General features: G+C 36.5%; 4 protein-coding genes across 5 annotated transcripts in view; 2 read left to right on the forward strand and 2 right to left on the reverse strand.

Moving 5' to 3' along the window:
• LOC142342839 (small nuclear ribonucleoprotein F-like) overlaps nt 1–21,752 on the forward strand; it is a 537,554-nt gene that overhangs the window by 362,993 nt on the left and 152,809 nt on the right. The window lies entirely within an intron of this gene.
• Nucleotides 1–21,752, forward strand: part of LOC142342838 (vesicle transport protein GOT1B-like) — a 456,129-nt gene that overhangs the window by 362,993 nt on the left and 71,384 nt on the right. The gene's annotated exons all lie outside the window — the stretch shown is intronic.
• LOC142342837 (ER membrane protein complex subunit 3-like) overlaps nt 1–21,752 on the reverse strand; it is a 184,743-nt gene that overhangs the window by 82,985 nt on the left and 80,006 nt on the right. The window contains exons 2-3 of one of the 2 annotated variants that reach the window (XM_075394439.1): nt 6,405–6,675; nt 699–1,271 (exon numbers count right to left, since the gene is read on the reverse strand). The exons of the other annotated variant lie outside the window; for it this stretch is intronic. Of the exons in view, the coding sequence (XP_075250554.1) occupies nt 857–1,271; nt 6,405–6,646 (657 nt within the window). The 5' untranslated portion in view covers nt 6,647–6,675 and the 3' untranslated portion in view covers nt 699–856. Of the gene's footprint in view, nt 1–698; nt 1,272–6,404; nt 6,676–21,752 lie in introns of those variants that run through there. 2 annotated transcript variants of the gene reach the window in all.
• LOC142342830 (cilia- and flagella-associated protein 74-like) lies at nt 6,755–18,408 on the reverse strand. The gene is made up of 5 exons (XM_075394430.1): nt 17,994–18,408; nt 17,716–17,906; nt 12,662–12,783; nt 7,732–12,135; nt 6,755–7,388 (listed from the first exon to the last, which is right to left on the reverse strand). Exons 1-5 carry the CDS (start codon nt 18,258–18,260, stop codon nt 6,919–6,921), a joined length of 5,454 nt encoding a protein of 1,817 aa, XP_075250545.1. The 5' UTR covers nt 18,261–18,408; the 3' UTR covers nt 6,755–6,918.

Below are 21,752 nucleotides of genomic sequence, written 5' to 3' on the forward strand. Positions count from 1 at the left end.
ATTGCATTTGTTTGAATTGTAATGGGTTGTTATTTGCAGTCGCAGTTCTTGCACTGTCACTAATAACTTACTAACATTTATAATAAGGCTCCACTTTTAAATTATACAAATTGATAACTTATAAACTTTGATGAATAGATGTACCAGAAGCTTTGGATGGGTATCTGTTAGAAAAATTGCATCGGATGTATCATAACTTCACCCGCAAACCCAAATCACATTACAACATCGTGGGAATAAACAGCAACAACACCGACATTTCAGTTTTTCGGCATCAAAACCTTTAAAAGGTGATTTAGTCTTTTGCCACAAAAGCAAACTTATATTTCTGCTGAGTTTTTTTTGCATCTGTCAGTGAATTTATGTATCAAATTAATAACCTGTTTGGCTGAGGCCTCGTGTCCGAAAATTTGCTGGAGACATTTTGAGCTAGTAGGAACCCGTTGTCTATATTTCCGGGCCAATTCTTTCTGGCTGGTAGATTCTCCTCATTATAATTAGCTATATCAGTGAATCTTTGCCTTTTCCCACCATTTATCTGTTCAAAGTCCATCATAAACAAACAATCTGAAAAGAAATAAACGAATTCAAATTCTCATCAAAAGTACAACAGTTGAAAGACAAGATGATACATTTCTTCAGTTAAAAGCAAACTTGTTTGTTGAAGCTTATGTACTTCGTCGTTTTCAAAACAACTGTCAGTGATAACAACGCTTTAAATTCAACTAATAATTTAATATTCAAATAGATAACAAGTTTATTTTGAATTCAAACTCCGTGCAGCTTTCCCTCAACCTTGCCTGTTACGTGATTTTCAGAAGCTTCTAGCAATCAATCAGAGTTTCCGATCCGAAGGTTAATGTTTCGATTGATGAGGGGGCGTAGCTGCTGCTGCAGCACTACTGCTACTTTGAGTTTTTGAGCTCCTTTTCATATTGTGAAATTTAGGCGCCACGTGCGATAAATATTCGTACATAATATTTGGATTCTGTGGTCTTTCTGCAGCTATCCTTCTTAATTTTTCCTGCCCGTAAATTACACAATTTTCTGGTAATCGGTCACGGCATGTAACGCTACACAATGAGCCTATACTGCATCCATTTGATACCTCGACATGTCTGCCGACAAAACTTTTGCATTCGAACACGTTGTTGTCTCCCACCTTTTTACTCTTGACTGTGGCTCCAATCTCGAACGTGTTGTTTGAGCCGATATACATAACTTGCTTTTCAACAGGAACTCCAGTTGGGGGTCGTTCACTTGGATCAAACCTTAAAAACATAACCCCTCAAGCTCATACAAAAGCATATCGACACTTTTTTAATTGTTCCGACCCCTCTTGAGGGGGAGGAACTATATACTCAAATGGCTTTTTTTTGTTCAGTCAATTTTCGCCGATCGATATATTCATCGTAGAGAGTTGAAACTGGTATCATTAGAAAGCGCGTCCAGCGTAGAATATGGAATTCAAAAGATTTTTTAATTTTCGTTTTCTACAGGGAGTTATCGAGGTTTAAACTTCTGAAAAAAGTGGAGTGAATTCACGTTATTTTCATTCACATTTTCCAAAATTTTTGCCTAAAGTTTCGTCAATTTTGTTAAAACTTTTAGGAATAGTTTCGTTGATTTTACTTTTAAAGACAAACAAGCATTGTTGATTATTCTGATTTAATTTTTTGATCAAAAACTCTGGATAAATATTTCAAAATTCAGCCTTTTTCATAAACAGCACGAAATAAGCTACTTTAGTCCCCTTTAATTAAATTTGCCGACAATACACCCCCAAACAACTCTACTAAGATCTTTGTAGACTCAGAAGGGGGCTATTCCTACTTCAACTTCCGCTGAGAGTGCTTTGTAATTAAAACTTTGCCGTTTTTTGCTAACGTTACTCATTGATTATCAAAAACGCAGAATTTATTTTTGAGTTTTCAACTAACAGATTATCTATATCTACAATATTCAAAAATCAATTGTTCCTAACGGACAATAAGCAATAGCAGGGCTAGTTTTGGGCCAATCTTGGACTGTTACAATCCAAAAAGAATTCGGATTGTCATCAGTCGGTCTCTTTTTGAAAAAAGACCTTTTTTTAATAATAAAGAACCGAACATATCAAATCAAAGCTCAGGAGTGAGAGGTCCAATTGGTTTACTAAGCAGCTCCAAGCTAATGCATTTAGTTTTTCACTTAAAATTTTCTGATCGTTTCGACATTTAAAAATAATTGATTTCTAAATAAATAAAGGCTTAATGAACATTTCCTCTATTTTTTTATTAATTTGGTCAACTTGTAGCTTAGTGTCAGCGAAGAAAGAGTGCTTCTTCATTCTACTGATTTAAAATTTAGTTTCGATTGCGGTTTTAAGCCTGAAGTTATTGTTTTCTGGCTTGGATACTACTAGATTTCAGATTTTTTTGTTTTTAGATTTTCACGCTTTCTAGTCACATTTTCACATTATTGACAGTTCTCATATCACATTATTAGCGTTCAAAATGAAACACAACTGAACATATTAAAATCCTTAAAGATATAGATTATCGTTTTAACGACATCGACACTTCTTTCTTCAAGAAATTAATTGAATTTTTTAATTTTGTCTTCAACTGTCATTTTTAATTTGTCATTTCAGTTGCAAGAAATTTCCTGTATAGTGATAGGTTTCACTGGCTTTTTATGGAAGAATAGACGAGCCGATTTTCTGATATTAGTAGATAGCTGATGGCTTTCATGGTTTTGAAAACAATCGTTTTCCAAAACTAAAAATAAAAAACTTTTTAACTTCGCAAGTTTGTTCTATTTATTTTTCTTTTTGTTACCTAATCTCGTTAATTACAGGTCAAATATGACATTATGGGTGTAAAAGGAAGGCGTCAAAAGGGATTGATGTCCCAAATTCTATTTTTTTAAAGAATGCGTTATGACCTTACTGACTTCGACACCGGTTTTTCAAAAAAAAAGTAAACTAATTTGATTTTTGTCATGTTTGACGTTATTTTTGTAGACGCCTGAATTATTCTGGATAATTGCAGGTCTCAAAGAATTCCTATGTATGAATAAACGACCTCATGACTTTGGATATAATTTTGTTTCGAAAAAAATCAAAACTAATATTTTTGCTCTTTTCTCTTTTTTGTCTACTTGTTACCTAGTCTCACTAATAAATGGCCAAATACTACATTATCGGTGTTTGAAGAAGGCTCAAGCGAATATATTTTGAGGACCGAAATATGGCTTGACGGTTTTGACAGCGTTTTCTGGCAAGTTTCAATTGAATTTTTGTTTGTTGTTCTTTTTAGCCGCTTAAAGAAATGAATAAGTACAGGTCCTAATGCCCTTCTATAGACACATTGGTAATCGTAAACCTTTGGGATATTTTACTTGATTTCTTATGGTTTCAATTACTTTGAAGTTAATTGTTTTAAAAAAAATAAGCGAATTTTTTAACTTTACTCTTTTTTTTCTTTTTTGTCTGATTGTTACCAAACCATTTTATGGACTAGTCCATATCTTTTCTTGTGATTTATAAGTTATTTAGTTTACTTTTAGGTTCAGCTGACGGTATGTTGACTTTGTTATTAAATTTTGTTTTTTAAAACGGACAATAAGTTTTTGATGTAATTAATGTTTGTTGTTGTTGTTCGTCTTGACTCGCTTTCTTAATATTGTCATATCACAGCAATTTGATGCTTCAATTTTTACTCCACTATGTCATTTGTTTTGGAGGCTATCTTATCGTTCATACACAATTTTTTTGAAAAATACTTGGGCTTTTCTGGGTTTTTTGGGATTCCCAAAAAATAATTTTTGGGTTTTCTATCTGTTCCTCATTTGGTAGACAATTATGCCAAAATTGTTGATGCGCGGGATCGGAACCTCATGTGCAATCGCACATTGCTGAGCCGCCTTGTTGAACCTATCTTTCAGATAATTTTAAGACATCTTCAACTCAATTGACAGTTATATTGCTAACCTTAAAGCGTGACTTTTTAGTCACTTATCATTTCCTTGTCGGAAAAATTGATAGCTTGAACACGTTTGAGTGCAAAGTCTGCTGAAATAATTTACCCCAATATTGGATCAATTTTGATTTGACGGAATACTAAACAGTCAACAAATCAGCTCAGTTGCATAGCATTCTGAGCAAGAGAAATTTCGAAACATAGCCTACAGATTGCCGGAATAGCTGCGAAATAAAAATGCGTGCCGTATAATACAGATGGAAACAGATAGATATAAGTTGAAAAAGTTATCACCGCCGCTCAAAAAGCTGAGCAAAAATTACTCAGCCATAAATTAAAAAGGATTGATAAAATTCGCTCAGCAGAAGCCTTTTTATTAGGAATTTTTATTGACATATGAGATCCTTTGACCTTGAACTAATTCAAATTAAACTTAAATTTTAAAGTGAAGAAGTGAATTTTTTGAGTGATGTACGTCAGTTATAATCAAAATGCAATCACGCAAATGACTTATAAATTTTGGTAGGAAGAAAAATAACGTCAAGCCATCAAACGCCGCTAGTGAGGAAGAAGTCATTCAAAAAATTTGACTTTGCTGAGTGAACAAATGTAAAGCGAAAAATCGTCAGACGGCGAAACAAAAAAATCTAGCCAAAAGCACCTCGATGCATCGAAACTTCAAAAAAAAAACCGTAGCTGCATCGGATACCAATACCTTTTGTCCTAAAACAACAATTCTTTACCTCACTAGATGCTAATAAAAAATTTGCTAAATTTACACGGCTAACATATCGGGAGATTTCAGCATTGACGTCATTGGAACCAGCTAAAAAGAACACAATTACAACTTCATTAATCGTACAAAAAAACCAAATATAATTAAAACTTAAGATAGATATAATTTTGACAGAAAAAAATTAAATTTGAATTCTTGATAACACTAACTTAAAATTGCATGCTATTAAAAACATCTACTAACGCTGAAAATTCTCAGGATAGACAAATACTGAGAAGCTCAAAAAGCTGATGAGCAACTCAGGACAATGGTATTAATAATCATTAAACTTAATAATCCGTAATCAACTCGGCGACACTGAAGGCACATTGTGAACGCATAAAGCAGGTAATATTCTCACAGACCAAACCGAATAACAAAAAAACGTACCCCAAAAAAACACTGAAATTTTTATTTTGGATTCAGAGCAATTCAGAAAAGAAGCAAGCAATATTCCTGTTCTGTGGAAGGCATCATAGACAAAATGAATTCAAATTACTGCAAACTTTAAACTAATTATGAAAAAGACAAAGGAAGCAGACTTAGACTCAAAGGCAAAAACCGTTAATACAAAAACTTAGCTCCAGAATATTGAAAAATAATCAGTCAAAATTTTTAAAAGGAATTCCAGCAACTTCTCAGTTCTGCGAGATTAAACGTTTGCGCGATTAAACCAAAGTTGAAAGAATCCAAAAAAAAACTAAAATTAAGTTTTTTAACAACTGATAAGAAGCTATGAAAAACTATAGATATTGGCTAGAATGATACATGTCACAATGTTAAGAATAAGTGCACATTAAAAAAACAAAGAAACAAAAAGATTACATATAACTGAAAGATAAAAATCAAATAAAAATGCAAAAAAATCGAGGCTTAGGAAAATTTTTTAGAGTCTCCTGTCTATACTAAAAAAGGGAAAACAAATTTCGAAGAATCGAACTAACATAGCCGGCAGATAGACGCTTGCGGCCTACGATGGAATTGAAACAACTAAAGAAATAAGATAGACAGATTGACCACCAGTCCTTTAATAGACCACTAGCCTTTATGGGTTAGAGTGCGACTGTCATTTTTATGACACATACGCTCTATAAGGAAAAAGCTCTAGTAGAGCTTTTTTAAAACTAATATTTGAAATCAAAAACGCAAGTTGTTAAACACCAAAAAAATAATTCAATTAATAATATTTGGACTTATGAAACGAAAATCTCTGATGGTGCACAAAAGAACTTTCTAGAAAATGAAACCAAAATAAAATGAAAACACAGGAAGATTGGACAAAAACGGATTAGCATGTATACAATTTTATAAACAAAACCTTCTAACAGAAAGAAGCGCTCAATATTTGAACTATCGAAGAGAATTATGTGCCCATTTGATACTTGAAACGTATTCTTAGTTTCTCAAAAACACTACTGTCAATTTCGGAGGGTTACACATTATTGCAGCAACGACCAAAAACTTTCCACAAATAAAATTACGAGCAAAAAATTGAATCAAATGGACGATAAAACAGCTACAAACGTTTATCTAAATGCGATATCATGCGCAAACGCACATTACAGCGCCTCCTTGATACCTCAAAATACGTTTAAGAAATAAAGCTCTCAGGTTGACCAAAATTGAATACCGAAGCAATTTGAAGAGAGCAGGCAAGCCAAACTAACTCGTTAACTATTTGAGCCAGCTCCTCAATAACGTTTCCATCCCCAATAATTATAGGTCCAGCTTCTGCGATGATTCTCGCTTTGGGATGGACAAAGCACTTTTGACCAATAGCAATTTCTCCTTTCAACTCTGCATCAGCACAAACCTGGGTTCCTGCACCCATTCTGAGAGTAGTTCTTATCCCTGCTCCACTGTGCGACGAGGCCGCTGATGCCGTGCTATGTTCTCTGGAGATGGGCATTGAGATTAAAATCAAGCTACATTCGCTCTGAAAAGGTACTTATCAAGACATTCTTTAAGCAGAACAAACAAGAAGTTTTGAATCTGTCACCACAACATTTTTTGAGAATTCTGAGAATGCATTGAATTGAAACTGAGAATCGCTAGATTGAAACATTTATACACCTTTATACAAATTTACATTCTATATACACGCATTTAGATGATAGAAACTACACACACCCACTGATACGTAATTTTCTATGAATTTTGGAGGTTGGAACGTTATCGGTTCTATTTTTCATCAGTGACTTGAACTTTGACACCAGAACCCACTTCCCCGAGTGTTTCCTCCACTAGTGTCGCCCCAAGTGATCCCACAGCTGGACTTTTATTCTCGCCACCCGACTGGCCTAAATTCTGTTCCGATTCTGAGCCTTTCACACTTGGCTTATCCGCACTACCCCCTGCTTCTTTACCAGGAGAAGCACGAGCCGGTCCATTTGATCCTTTCGGATCATTTGATGAATCAGCTGTTTTAGATGCTTCATTTTCGTTCACTTCTTGAGGCGATCGTTCGGCAGTGGTAACTATGGCACGAAGCATGATATTGTACGTCTCCGAAACGTCACCTCGAACCATCAGTTTGATGTTGGTTTCCATGGCAACGTTTGGATCGTGATCTGCAGGAGGGGTCCACGTAACAAGGACTCCTTTTTGTTGTCCAGATTCCATTGAGCCTTTGGTCTGATCCAAGGTGAAACCTTTAAGTGCAAATATTCCGTTATCAAATGTAGTCGCTACCAAGTTCAGAGATGATGTCTCCGCATTAGGATACTACACAACAGTAGAGATAAAATCCGAATTCAACAATGATATAAATATAGTATAAAGGATTATAATTTTGCTTTGAGTGCATAAACAGGAGAGTGGATACTCGTTTTTTTATGATAATGCTCACTTTTTAATTAGGAGAGAAGATTTGATTACCAATTGAGTAAGTATCAACTTAACAAATTTAATTACAGATCAATGTGAACCACGTTCATCATTTCTGAAAGTAATGTTATCCTATGAAATGATCTCCAAACAGAATGCATGTCGTACCTTTAACGGTCAATTGTTGAATATTGTCGAAGGTAAACTCTCCACCCTTCTTCTGAGCAGAAGCAGACGTTTTCACACTCCCTACGTAAATATACTCCTGAGCGGGTACTATTTCATTACTGACATTAACTCTGAGCGCTTTCATTTCCAACAAAATGGGAGTGGCCTGTGGTGCAGCTTTAGCCGCTTCGTCTTCCAGATCTGTAATAGAAACACCCGCACTTTCAATGGCCGGTGCCAGTTTCGAACCCCCTTCGACATACGTTGTATGAACACACCCAACACCAGTCAGCTGAATCGAAGCAAACGGAAGATTGAACAGAGACAAACGAATGACATCCGCAAAATTCAGACTTGGGTGGTCTGGCGTGAACTGGACGACAATTTCCTGCACAGATTTGGGATCAATTTTGCCCTGCCATGGAGAGCAATCGAAAACCATATCACCATACAGGTTTTGAGGTCCAACGTGTAAACCTTCCAATTTGTCTCCAGTAACAAAATACGGCAGTTGTTGATTCTCCTTGTGGAGAGCTGGATTGTTACTATCTTGAGTGATTAAGAATGGAACGGCAATTTCCGAGTTGTTTTTGATCGTAAAAACGGTAGGAACTGAGTCACCAGCCAGTACATGCCCACAATCGAGAATGTTTCCAGTGGTGCTTAGAGTTACGTCAGGAGCAACGCCAGTTCCTGTCAATGTTAGAATTAGGTTCTCGTTTCCATTGAAGGTCATCTTCATAGTTTCATGATATACAATTGCGTCCATTGGTGTGAAATTAAACAGGAGTGTATGAGTTGAGTTCGCTTCAATATCAAGCAAAGCATTTCTTAAATCAAAGCCCCCGAATGGATCCAGAGGCGTTGCTTTGGCGTCTATATCATCATCTGTGATGTTCTGCAGAGTTACAGGCCGAATGAGCGACTGCCCGATAGCCACTTGTCCGAAGTTTATCGTTGTAGATCCAGAATCCGAAATCACGATCGCTTTTGGTCTAACCGCAGGACAATGAACTTCCAGGTACAATGTGTTGAACACAGAGTACGGAAGTTCGCCAGGATTGCGTAATTTACCACTTGCAATGTAACATAGAATTGTGTAGCTGTTAAAGCTACCTTCAAAGGAGCGCAACAAAGATCCCTTAGCTGCCATGTAGTTATCAGAGTCGGGCTTGATATCTGCTGCTTTGTATTGAACAATATCACGGAGAGGGATCGACTCAATCGAAGGATTGTCATCAATTCCAAAGGAATCAAGCCCAGCCGACGACTTGGACGGTTTCTTTTTCATTTTTACCTTCTCATTATCCTCAGCCTTTTTCGCCAACAACTCACGGTACTTTTCTTCTCGTTCAGCAAGAGCAGCATCTCGGTCTCGTTTCTCCGCAATCCTAACAGCTTCTTTGCGTATCTCTTCTGGTGCCAATACTGGCGAGAAGAGTAGCTTAATCAGTTCTTTGGATCCAGGTTCAATAGTACCAACAGCAGGCCATACATCTAGAGGCGCGCCTTTCGGAACACAAAACTCGAAAGATGTTGGACCCACGGGAGCAACTTCACCCTTTCCGATTCTAGGCACTGGGTGCGTGTATTCATTTCGGCTTGTATGACTGTTAATCAAATGAACGGAGGTCACATTTTGATCTCCGACAGCTGTTGCTGAGAAATTCACCGTATTGAATTCTAGCTCAAGTGGGGGATGAACAGCAACACCTGAACATTTGAGTTTGAAGCTTCGATCAATGCCACTTTTGCATGCTATATCAAACTCGTAGATGTCAGCCTTGACTGGTTTGAAAATTAAATGGATTTCTAACGATTCTTCAGGTAATAGGGTACCAAAGCCATCATTCGGCTGAACATCTACGTACTCGGGAAGCTTAACAAAACCAAACGGCTGCGGCAAAATAGACTTATTGGTTAAAGTCACAGGGACAAATACGTTCTCATAGATGCTGCAGTGCCCGAAGTTGACAACTTTAGGTGTTAAGACAAAATCTGATTGAGTCACTATAGCAGTGACCATAAAGTTGACCGGCTCATTTTGGTCAGCTACAGAAATCTGACACGGAACCTCAAGTACTCCAGTTGCTGGGTCAAATAATTCTTCTGCATCATCAGCCAACGACTCCCGAGGGAGAAATTTGAGTTGAGCCGAGAACGTCGACTGCGCTTGAATGTACGCAGTCTTTGGGAGTAACTCAAGATGGTTCTTCACACGTTTATCGACTTCAAACTTCAAACCCAGCGCAATGTTAGCGCGGTTATTGACAACAATAGAATCCTGGAACAGCCGATCATACATGCAAATGTTGAGAGGCACCGATTCTCGTTCTACCCATACGGGTACATCAATAGCTTTTCCATACGCAACTATATACAATGGATGGGACCCTGGATCTGTAAACGACACTTCAAACTCCACAATTGAGTCACCAGGTATCAGAGGATCGTACATTATCTCCAACTTGACTTCCTGGAACGGTCCAATCTGTCCTGATTTTAAAGGCCCAGTTCGCATCCCGTCAATTTTTGCCAACTCATCCTCATTTTCATATGCATTTTGATTAACTGCCGCGTCATCGTCAGGCTGGCTGCGACCATCCACAAACCCCATTGCAGTTCCGGGAACTTGGCGAGGTGTGGGCTCATTTGCAACTTGGCCCTCGACTGGTACCAAATCAGTTGGCTCTGGCTGTTCACCAACTGTCGGCAAACCCTCGCCACCAGTACCTTGATCAATTCCCGGGTGATTTAGATCAGGTATATCAGTAGTTATTATTTCAACATTATCGCCTTCTTTTTCAGCTCCTGATGCCAACGAAGAAAACTCGTTATTAGAGCTCGCAGTTACGATGTTACGCTTCAATAATGGTTTGCGCTGAAATAAGAACTCAGTTGGTAGCGCTCCCTTGTTGACCAGAGTAAATGTTCGCTTTAAGTTTTCACCTATAACTTCAGTTCCGAAATTAACCTGATTGGTGTCCAAACTCAAATCACACCTCTTCACGCTACATTTGACAGGCAGGCTCACAGGCCCAGTTTGAGATAGGAAATCAATTGTGCCCTCCAGATTCTCATTAATCATTGGCGCGAAAGTGACCAAGATTTCACATGTCATACCGGCGGACATTTGACCTTGCGATTCAAATTCAAGCGTTACGAAGTCCTTGAGATGTTCTGAAAGTCCGACCAGTTTTAGATAGTTGATAGTATAAGACACGTTTGTCAGCTTGACTTTCTTTTTGTAAGTCTTACCAACCTCAAGATCCTTGAAATGCACAATTTCAGGTTTGGCATTAAATGCCACGCCTTTAAACTCACGCCTCGCCGCTACTTGTTTCTGAACAATTCCGGCTCTCTGTTTTTCTAGAGCATTAAACATAATCTCCTTCTCCATTTTAGTATCGTAATTCAACGTATACTTCTCTCTGTCCTTGTGACCAGCTTCAACTTCGCCTGACCAAAGCCCTGGAAACGATGGTTTGTTCAGATCCTCAATTTTGTACCACTCAGCTTCATCTTCGGGAATTTGGCTTTGATCTTCAATGAATGCCGCCACGCCATGCTCGCCAACAGAAGTTTCAGTTGTAAATGCCGTATCAGAACGATACTTTCCAAAGTCGGCGCTTTGCAGCGGTGCTAAGTAATCACTAGTTTCACTTTCATTCCCCAGAACACTTGTTGGTAACAGAGGGCGTTTACTTTTTGGCTTAACTCCTGTAATAATCGATTCTTTAGCACTTGACGCGAAGCTTACATCTACAGCTCTCATATCTGACTGAAATACCCAAGGTTGCTGGGCTTTTCGGCGTTCTAGATTTTCCTCTTCTTTTATTATCTTCGACAAAATGTCGACTTCTCTTTGTCTCTGAACAGCTTTCGCTTGCTTCCTCTCGTTCTCAAAATCCTTCTTGCGTTGGTTTGTTAAGAGAATCGCGTCGGCATTTTGACCTTTCAGCTCTAACGACGTCCGTTCCGCACCAAGAGCCATCTCTCGCTCTCTCAAATTAGCTTGATCTCGTTTCCTTTGAGCCTGCAGATTTTCTCTTGTATACTCGATATCGCTTTTTAGTTCTAGAATTGTGTTCATTCTGTGAGAATATTTTGACCTGCTTAACTCCGTTTCAACCTTTGCTTTGTCCTTCATTTTCTTAAGAGTGTCTTTGAGGTAAGAGTTCGCAACTTCCCGATTATGCTTCGCTTCTGCCATTGCACGTGAACGTCGCTCTTTCAATTCTTGTCTCTGCTTTAGATCACGTTTAGCAGTTTGTTCCAAGTGTCTTTCTGCATTCTGTGCAAAGAGAACTTCTTTCCTTAACCTGATTCGAGCCTCGCTGCTTTTTTCCTTTTCCAGCTTGTCCTCGATGAAGTCCAGTTGCTCTCTGTACAAAGTGAACTTGCCTGAAACAGGATGAGACATAAATCCTTGCATTTTACTTTGGCCATCTAAGATCCATAGATCTTTGAACCTTTTTCATCTAAATTCAGTTTAAATCAGTTATTAACACAGAAAGTTGGCCTTGCCTCTCAAATTTTATTATTCGAATATAGTTTTTCCATCTTACCAACAAAAATAGTCGTTCATGTTTACATTCGCGAGCGAAAATCGTCAAAAACTATCAAGAAGAATGTTCTCAAATACCGCGAACCAGCATCTTGACCTATATTTTTGCTCCAAAAATAAATACAATTCTGGACTATTGGCTCACGTTTCTATTAGTCTGTTAATAGCGCATAAATTTTATATATAGCGTAATTACGGACCATTTGAATCTAAGGACAAAGTATACCTATTATTGAAGCGGAGATGTGTCAGCAAAAACTCGGATCAGCATGAAAATGCTGCGACTTTAAATTTTAGTCTAATTATGATACCATTTATTGCTCTTCGAGACTTCGGCAATAGTCGAATCCACCCTTCACTCACCCCTTTCCACGTTTATTTGAGCCAGACCAACTTGAGCGTCATCCAAATTTTCAAGTATGGTTGCTTCCAACTCTTTTTCAGCTTCCGTTTCACGGTCCAATTTTTCAATTGCTTGCTCCAATCTAAACAAACCGCAAATTGGAGAAATAAGGAGCTCAAAATTGTGTTAAAAATATAGCTGTTAACACATCTGAGATTTTTAAAAAGAAACGAAAAGGCCGGTTATGCTCATGAAATACCAAAAATGACATTTCGAAAAGCTTCAAAAAGTTCATTTCAAATGTCAGTGTCAACTTAACGATTGACGATGCAATTGCCCCAAGAAGTGCGCATCTTGTTTTCTAAAAAAAAAACAATTAAGACTAAAAGAAAAAGCTGGCGAATCATGAGTAAAGATCAGAAGCCAAACAAAAATTAAAAATATTTTTATAATGGCGAGGATTGTATGTTTGTTTGTGTCTGCTTGTGCGGTTGTTTGTATGTGTGTGCGTGTGTGTATATAGGGTGAAGAGAGAGAGAGAGAGAGAGAGAGAAAGAATTAGTTTGAGAGAGTTAGTTCCTTTGAATATTAGATATCAAAAAAGGCAGTGTGCAAAAACTAATAATGCCAAATTACTTAATACTGGCTACGAAATTCGGCTTGAATATGTCCAACACGATTGCTATGTGATCTGAGATCTCGCTTCTAACATGTCTGCGAGATATTAAAAAACTAATTGTCCCATTATTCTAATGAAACATCAAAAATGACAATGTTTCAAAAAGTTCATTTCAAAGTTTAGTGTAAACTTTGCCATCACCAATACAGTTGTCTCAAGAACTCCACAACAAGTTTTCCAAAAAACAATCAAAACAAAGGTGATGAACCTCGAGTAAAGATCAGATACCAAAAATAAAGTTCTATTTTTTGGTGGCGAGGTTTGTATTGGTTTGTGTGCGCGCGCTTGAGTGGGTTTACGTATTTGTGTAAGCGTGTTTGTAATGTGTGTGTGATATGTGTGAGAGAGAAGGTTAGTTCCTTTAAAAAGTAGACAAATAGAAGCGGAAAGCAAAAACACAATTCAAGAAAAATTTGAAAAATTACTTAATATTTGCAACAATTGTGGCTATGCAAAAAACGAGAACTGTATTTTGTAATTTTCGCCGATAAAACGTCTGCAAGACTTACAAAAGCTCCAGCAACATCAAAAAAATTTCAAAAAAAATTTAGATTTTCAAAAAATTCATAAGAGAGAGTGAGTTATTCTAAGAGAGTTAGTTCCTTTAAATTTTAAACACAAAGAGGCAGAGTGCAGAAATTGTCAGTAATCATGATTAAATCAGAAAAATTATTTAATATTTGCTACAAATTTCGTCTTTAAAAAAATCAAAAGCAATACAGTGTGTCTTTAAATCTCACTGATAACACATCTGTCAGATTTTTAAAAATCGATCGTCCCATTAAACACATGAGAATTGATAATTTTTTTTTCCAAAACATCAAAAAGTAAAGTTTAGTGTAAAAATTAGATTTACCATTACATGTCTCTCAGAGAGTCCACGCGTAGTTCTTAAAAAAACAAAACAGACCTAACTGAACAGTGACAAACCTTGAGTATTGACCAATTGCCCAAAAAGAATTTTTTTTAAATGTTCTTTTTGTGTTGTGCTTTGTATTTGTGTGCTTGCTAAATGTGTGGCGCGTTTTTTTTAATGATTTTTCTGTGGCTGTCTTAAATTGTACTGCACTTAACTTTCTAGAATGTTTTTGCTCTGTAAAAAAGACTGCATATTTTTTACTTCAAACAGTACAAATGATTTTCTCCAATGCGTATAAGTTGCTTTCGGATACTCCCAGCGGTTTCTCTGACAGAATTAAAAACTTGTTCTTCTGATAGCCAGCTGATAGATTTAATGTTCCTAGTGAGAGTGATCAGTTTGCGCTTTCATGTTTTTGACCAAATAAACCCCGTGACAAATTAAACTAGAAAACTGAATGAAGCTGGAGTGCACCATTAAAACTTTCCGGGTACATAATTCGACATCAAAAAAATTGAAAATATTTTATACAACAGTAAAGCCCTGGCTTTATGATTTCGCAGCACCTCTAAAATTTCCAGTGCGCTGTAACATGCAAGCTAAAGGGACATTAAGACCTCCGTGCCGCTTGAACTCAAAAATTAATCAAATTAATTGAAGTCCGAAATTAGGACTTGTGGTTTAAAAACTTATCTGAACAGGACTGAAAATTGCAAAAATATACTGAACTTCAACCGGCAACTATGAGCTCTGTCAGCGCTTCTGATGGTGACGCCTTTGTCAGAGGTCTATAATGGAAAAAATCTGAGAGGCTCGTGACAGTATAAACAAACTTGACAGTGAGTCTAAATTCTTGCTACTTCACAGTAAAATTACCTCTGATACTTGAAAAAAACTTGAAACCAAGGTGCAGTTAAATGACGTATTGGAAATCTGGTAAACCAGTTGCACTCTACGCGCCTCTCACTTCATCAGCGCAAGTAATCTCAAGTACAATTTTGACTTTTTAGCCTTGACTGAGCCTTAAGGCTCTAGGAGAACAAATGTCCTCTGGGCTTTACCGGTTTATCCCGTTCTTGAGGACGAAAGGTAATAGTCAGACCACAAAAAAACGATCACAGGAAAAGCTGGCAGAGTACGCAAAATCGCATTAAAAAAGTCCAGCAGGACTTATATACTAACTAATATGCCACTAACTGCCTTTGAGAGCGATTAAAAGTATAACTTGAGCAATCGTAGAATTGTACACTGTCACGCCCCTATTTGGTGCCTCGTAGTTACGCGATGATTTTCCTATAAATAACCATATAAAGTACTACAATTTAGTTCATATTCAGATAGATCTCAAGGCCATATCTAGCTAGTATTTCCATCTAGGCCTGTAACCCCTTATTTGTTTATGTTTACTAGAAATAACCGCAGATTGACAGTTTACTGATAAACATATTAAGTACCTAAAAGCCTCATTATTCACTTTTTAATATTTACCCTGATGGTGAATTTGTATAATTGGTAAACAAATTCATGAGAAAATATGTACTTGGTGAAGTAATTATTCTGATAAAGTAGGTGCTAATACGGAAACTGTATATGTTCTTAACAAAAATCAAGAGACGTACAAAAGCCGGAAATTGCGCAACTTGTAGATCAGTAATTATTTGCGAAGGACCAATACTACTCAGGGTACAACTCAGCAGAACCCACGATCACCCGAACACCGGAAAACCAACCTGACAATCAGTTGATTTCAATCTCTTGAAACTTCACAAAAACTTGTAAAATCTTTATAAAACGCTAAGTTATAACAGGCTTCTTTAAACCTAAAATAAGTCCGTGAAAACTATTAATATACAAGGCAACTAGTGATTATATCACGCATCTGAACCGCTCAGTAAAAGGCTATTACTAGCTAACTTTATTCAAAATATATCTGCCAAAAATCGCACTAAAAAACATAGCCGGCAGATTGTCGGAAAATAGCCGCGATAGACGCTTGTGGCCTTCCATGAATTGAAACAACTAAAGAAATAAGATAGACCAGCAGTTCTTCAATAGACCACTACTTTTAAAGTTAGATTCGGCCTGTCAAATTTATGACAAATACGGTCTATAAGGGGAGCTTTTTCAAAATTGATATTCGAAACCAAAAACTCAAGACTGATATTAAAGAATTAGGGCATATAAGTTTGCAACTACTTAGATGCACACTATTGATTTTTAATTAAAATGTTCATAAAATTTAAAGTTTCATAAGTGAGTTCAGAAGTCATTTTTTCGAGTGAGGTGAGTCACGCAATTGACCTAAAAGCAAAAACGACGTCACGTACACAAATTTTAATTGCAAAGGAATAGAAGTCAATGAAGTCAATTCCAAGAAGTCAATTCCAAGAAGTCAGGTCGTAATAATCATCGATGGAGACGACGAATTAAAAAACATAGCAGGACAAGTCCTGACGTACAATTCAAAGAATTTTCATTGACTAAACAGAAAAACTAGACCTAGAATGGACTATGAGTGAATTGAGAAAACCATTTTTAAAAAAAAAACAGAACAAAAAAATAAGAAATAAAAAGAAAATCAATGTCAAAATGCCGCATGTCAACAAAAAAACCACTAGCGAGAAATGAAAATTTAATTCAAACAAAAAACTAGGCCTAGAATGAACGATGAATGGATTGGGAAAACCATTTAGAAAAAAATCAGATCCAAAAAATTGAAAAAACTGTAAAAATCAGAGTGAAATTGCCGCATGTGAACAAAAAACCACTACTGAGAAACCGAATTTTTGTTCAAACACCGTTTTCTCACTCTACTTTAAAATTAGAGCGAAAAAAATTCACGCCGCAAAACCACTCGCTTTTTCGCTCCATTTCCTGTTTCGGCGTGACCAAAATCACTACTCCAATTTGACTTCAAAAATCATGAAAATGTGTGAACAGATCTTAAAAAAAAAGACAGCGCCCCAATACAATTCAAATTCTTTGAATTGTAAAAAACCACGATGTCCCCAATAATAGCCGCTATCGCTTCGCGGCTATTAAACAACTATAATAAGTCCTTATGCAATGCCAATAATTCAAGTTGATTACTCCGAATATTAACCTTAATAACACCACGAGGGACACTTTAAAAGCTAGTGCGTAACATGCACCTTCGCAAGGTAGGATGTCCTTGCGAATACTTGTGATTTGAACCGTCAGCGGTGAGAAAACTGAAAGGGGTTAGTAAAATTTGACAATTTTACATCAGACTTTTGCCTGACAAAAACTTACCACTACTGCCCAAAAAATGACATCAACTAATGCGGCGCAATTAGGTTACTTTATTTCCGAAAACATCAGATGAGAAAGACATACAGCACAAGGCCTTTCCTCTCTCCAGAAGGTGGACAAAAATTAAGTCACTGAGAATTTAATAGAGATAAAAGTGAAAGAGCATATACTAACGAGAAAACGGAAGAGTTGCTTCTGTTAATGAAAACATATTCAGAGAAATAAATTATATACTGTAGCAAAAAACGAGCACAATCTGACACCTATTTTTTAACGCCACATTTCCAGGGTTAGCGCGGATTTGATCCCATTTAGAAAGCTTGTCGGCTTCAATGCTTTCCATTTTATCTCTGCACTTTTGTAATTCCTTCCATGTGCTTGTAACCTGCTCCTGTCTCGTGTTGAACATTTGATCCAACTGCTTTAAATGTCGCTTCATGGTGATCAAATGGATCTAAAACAAAGTAAAAGCAAAGAAATCCAGAACAGCTTAGACCCAAATTTCAATTTACGAATTTTAAAAGAACAGTAAACGACATACCTTGTCCTTTTGGGATAGCTTGCCATGATCTTGGTCATCGTCGAAGTCGATTAGTTCCTCCATTTCTCCATCATCAAACGAATCTGAGAAGTCATTCTCATCCAAATCACCGACTTCTTCATTAGTTGCAGAGAGCAGAGTCTGAGGATTTAAATCCTCATCTGGGGGAGCGAATTGTAACTCTTCATCAACTAAGTATTCTTCGTCAAACTTGTATTCTAGATCATCGATTCCGTCAAGAAGCTTGTCGTCCGGGCTTAAATCCATTTTTATCACATTCTGAATGCATCAATTAACATATCACGATTGCCAAAAACTATTCACGGGGACCCACAAAACATCAACCCAAAGACCCAAACAATGAACACGCAGGTAGCATGAACGTGGAGCCAGACTGCGAACAGATTTAAATTTTGGAATCTTTTCCGTGTGCCCCCCCCCGTTATGCCCCCCAGTTGAATGTTTCTTGAGTGTTTCTTGGAAGTCTTGTAAGTTAGCCTTGCGAGAACAATATTAGCAAGAAATCAATTTGGCCACATTCTTCTTTTGTACAGAGATCTCAACTCACCGAGTTTTAGTTGTCATAATGATTACTTTTGGAAGCCCTAGAAAAATTAGCATAATAATAATAAAAAAGAGATCAATATGCTTGATTCCTCTAATTTGTATCTATTTATTTCAGAGAAAAACATTGCTCGACACATATGAAACAAACGCATGTGTTCTTAAAGGCACCAGCGGAAAACCGACGGTTCTTTAATTTTTCTTTTTTGAAATCTTAGGAAATTCCTTTTTAACTGTTGAAACCTAGCCTAGTGAGAACAAAGCAGCAAAAAACCGAACCCCCTATTTTTGCTTTGTTGTGAAGCACTCGACTCGCTTAGCTTAAAGTACCATGTTCGTTAGTGCTGGATGACTTCAAAAAGATTTTTTAAAAAATTGGCAGAACACAAACAACGAAAACCATGTTTGCTAAAGTCATTGCATTATTTCTTTGGGAATTTTTTAAATGGATGAAAGTGTAAAAATCAAAGTTAGCGAGGTTTAATGTGTTAAAAAACATCATTCATAATTTTTTTATTAATCTAGAGACATATAAACTTAGAGGAAACGGATGATAGCTTTCTGAAATTTATCAGGAAAAATAATGACAAAGGTATAAGTTGCAGAATGTACCAAAAAATAAGAAGCGTACGTATTAATCCACAGTTGGCGAGCTTTAATTTGTCAACAATAACATTTCTTACAATTTCCCGGATCTGGACACATCAAAAATTAGAGAACCAAATAGAAACCCTCTCGTATTCTTGGAGAAACACAAGGGTTCCTGAAAGTAAAAGCAGAATACCGAAGCGTTAGTTTTTTTCTTTTGAAATGTTAACAGATAATTTCTTGAAAGTCTTGTAAGTTAGCCTAGCGAGAACATTCGCAAGAAATCAATATAGCCATATTCTTCTTTTGTAGAAAGGCCTCAACTCACCGAGTTTTAGTTGTCATATTCATTACTGCTGAAAGCCCCAGAAATATTAGCAGATCATTGATAAGAGAGCAAGGTTTGCTGAAATTCCTGCAGTGTTTTTGTCAGAGTTTCTGGAACAATTAAAAGTTTTAATCCAAAAGTAGCGAACTTAAATTGCCGAGGAGCATACTTCATATCATTTTCAATGACTTTGAGACATATAAATTTGTATAAACCAATTGAAAATTGCCTGTGTGCTACCAGAAAAAGCAAACTCAAAAGAGAACAAGCTACACACAGTTTTGAAAAGTGTGAAGAGTCCTGTATTTTTTTTAGAATAAAATTTCTGCAATTAGGAAAATTGTGAAAAATTGGCGAATTTACAAAAAGTAGGATATTTTCCGTTTGTGCCCCCCCAGCTTAGTGGGTGCATATTATTTGCAACCCCCAGACGCACGTGCAATATTTTTACATAATGATTTACTATGTAATGACACGTGCTCTGTCACTGGGGGGAGCATAACTTACTGGGGGGGGGGGGGGGCACAAACGGAAAAGATACATAATTTTAATGAAGAAAAAGAAGTTCCATTGTTAAGTGTATTCATCAATTCTCTTGTTGATTCCACTCCACGGGCAGTTCACATAATTTCTGTGTAGGCATTGTTGTTTTTACTTATGGAAGAGATCGAAGATGCAATCGTTTCTAAATATTTAAAAACCTTGAGACAAGATGGCCTACTACTCTATAAGGCGGAAGTCGTCTCTCCAAATGTCACAGTATTATTTAAAAAGTTTTTTGCCGAAATGCGAAATGTTGTTGATTGTTGTTTCCTCTGTATTTTAAAAGTATATTTTGATAAAAAAAAAACATTTGTTGACACACTACCATGTTCTTTAATGCTGGATGACTTCAAAAACATTTTTTCTAAAATTGGAAATGCAGTAGCAAAGAAAGCCCAGTTTGCTAAAATCATTGCATTGTTTTCTTGGGCAATTTTGGAATAGACGATAGTGTAAATTCAAAGTTAGCGAGCTTTAATGTGTTTAAAAAACATCATTCATTGCATTTTTTATCTAAAGACATCTAAACTTACAAAAACCAGATGATAGCCATCTGTCTTTTTATCAGAGAAGATCGATGACAAAGGGGGATAAGCTCAATTGCGGATCACATATCGAAAACTTCGTTTCCTCAGACAAGTTAAAAATTTGAAGCGTAAGTATGAATCCACAGTTGACGAGCGTCATTTTGTCAAAAAGAACTATTCACTGCAATTTCTCTGATCTTGAGACAGCAGAAATTAGAGAACCAAATAGATAATCTCTTGTATTCTATCAAAAAAAGATAACTTACATTCTTATCTGAAAAACTTAGTGGATAGTGAGCAAGAGTGGGGGTGCAAAAGCATGAAATATGTTTTATCATTATGTTTAATTTCGAATAATAACTTTCACTCTTTTTGCAAGTTTGTACCTTTAAGTTAGCGCGAGAAAAAGACCTGTCATTTTATCTTACTTAAATGTCTATCTCAATCACAGTCCCTACTTTACTTTTGTTCATCAAAAGAGCCAAATAATTAACAATAATGCGAGACTTCGCGGAACTGCTTGTGAAAATTATGCCCCGGGAATTGAGGTTCAATTCCCGGCCTTCCAATCAAATAAGATAAGCGCCATGGTTGAGTTTTACAATTTTAATAGTCCTTTCTCACTTGATGAAAGTGTTTTGTTTTCTAACTCCAATTTTTTCCGATGAATGCTAGTTTTGTAGACAAGATATCTAGCGCGCAGAGAAGTGAAAAATCAAAGAAAGAAAAATTATCCATTGTTATCATTTAATAAGGTCTGGGAAAAGCTTCTACTTCCGTAAACAGATTGTATTCCTATATAAGTTATCACACGACAACACGGCAAATATTTAACTCAGGGGTATTTGTATATCGAACTTTTTATCCATTCAAAAATGAAGTTACATTTTAATCAAAGTGGTTACATTTGATGACAATCCTGAGACGTCGAAAAGAAAAAAATCGTTCAGCTCACAGTTTTTTCAGTGTTAATTTGAATTGATGTTGATATTTTTCTGACCGCTTATTTCAATTCTCTTTTACCAATTTCTTTCTGTTCGCAGTTTCTTTCTTTTCGCATTTCACTTATCAAAATCTTTACTTTAACGTTCCTTTCCTAAATTTACTATTATTTCAAGTTCATGAAACTGCTCGACGTTCTCAATTGTATATTCTCATCAATATAACTCGGTATGTATTCATTTGAAGAATTTTGTATAAAGTTCGAAG

Source organism: Convolutriloba macropyga, chromosome 7 (assembly GCF_964194025.1).
Source record: "Convolutriloba macropyga chromosome 7, txConMacr16.3, whole genome shotgun sequence".
Taxonomy (NCBI): Eukaryota; Metazoa; Xenacoelomorpha; order Acoela; family Convolutidae; genus Convolutriloba; species Convolutriloba macropyga.

What these genes read in the sequence shown, in the direction of transcription:
- LOC142342830 (XM_075394430.1), bottom strand. Translation starts at nt 18,260, where the DNA reads ATGGATTTAAGCCCGGACGACAAGCTTCTTGACGGAATCGATGATCTA. An exon ending in AGCTATCCCAAAAGGACAAG is followed by an intron (nt 17,907 to 17,993) that starts GTATGTCGTTTA and finishes ACTTTGTTTTAG; the next exon opens with ATCCATTTGATCACCATGAA. An exon ending in TCAACAATTGACCGTTAAAG is followed by an intron (nt 7,389 to 7,731) that starts GTACGACATGCA and finishes TTGCACTTAAAG; the next exon opens with GTTTCACCTTGGATCAGACC.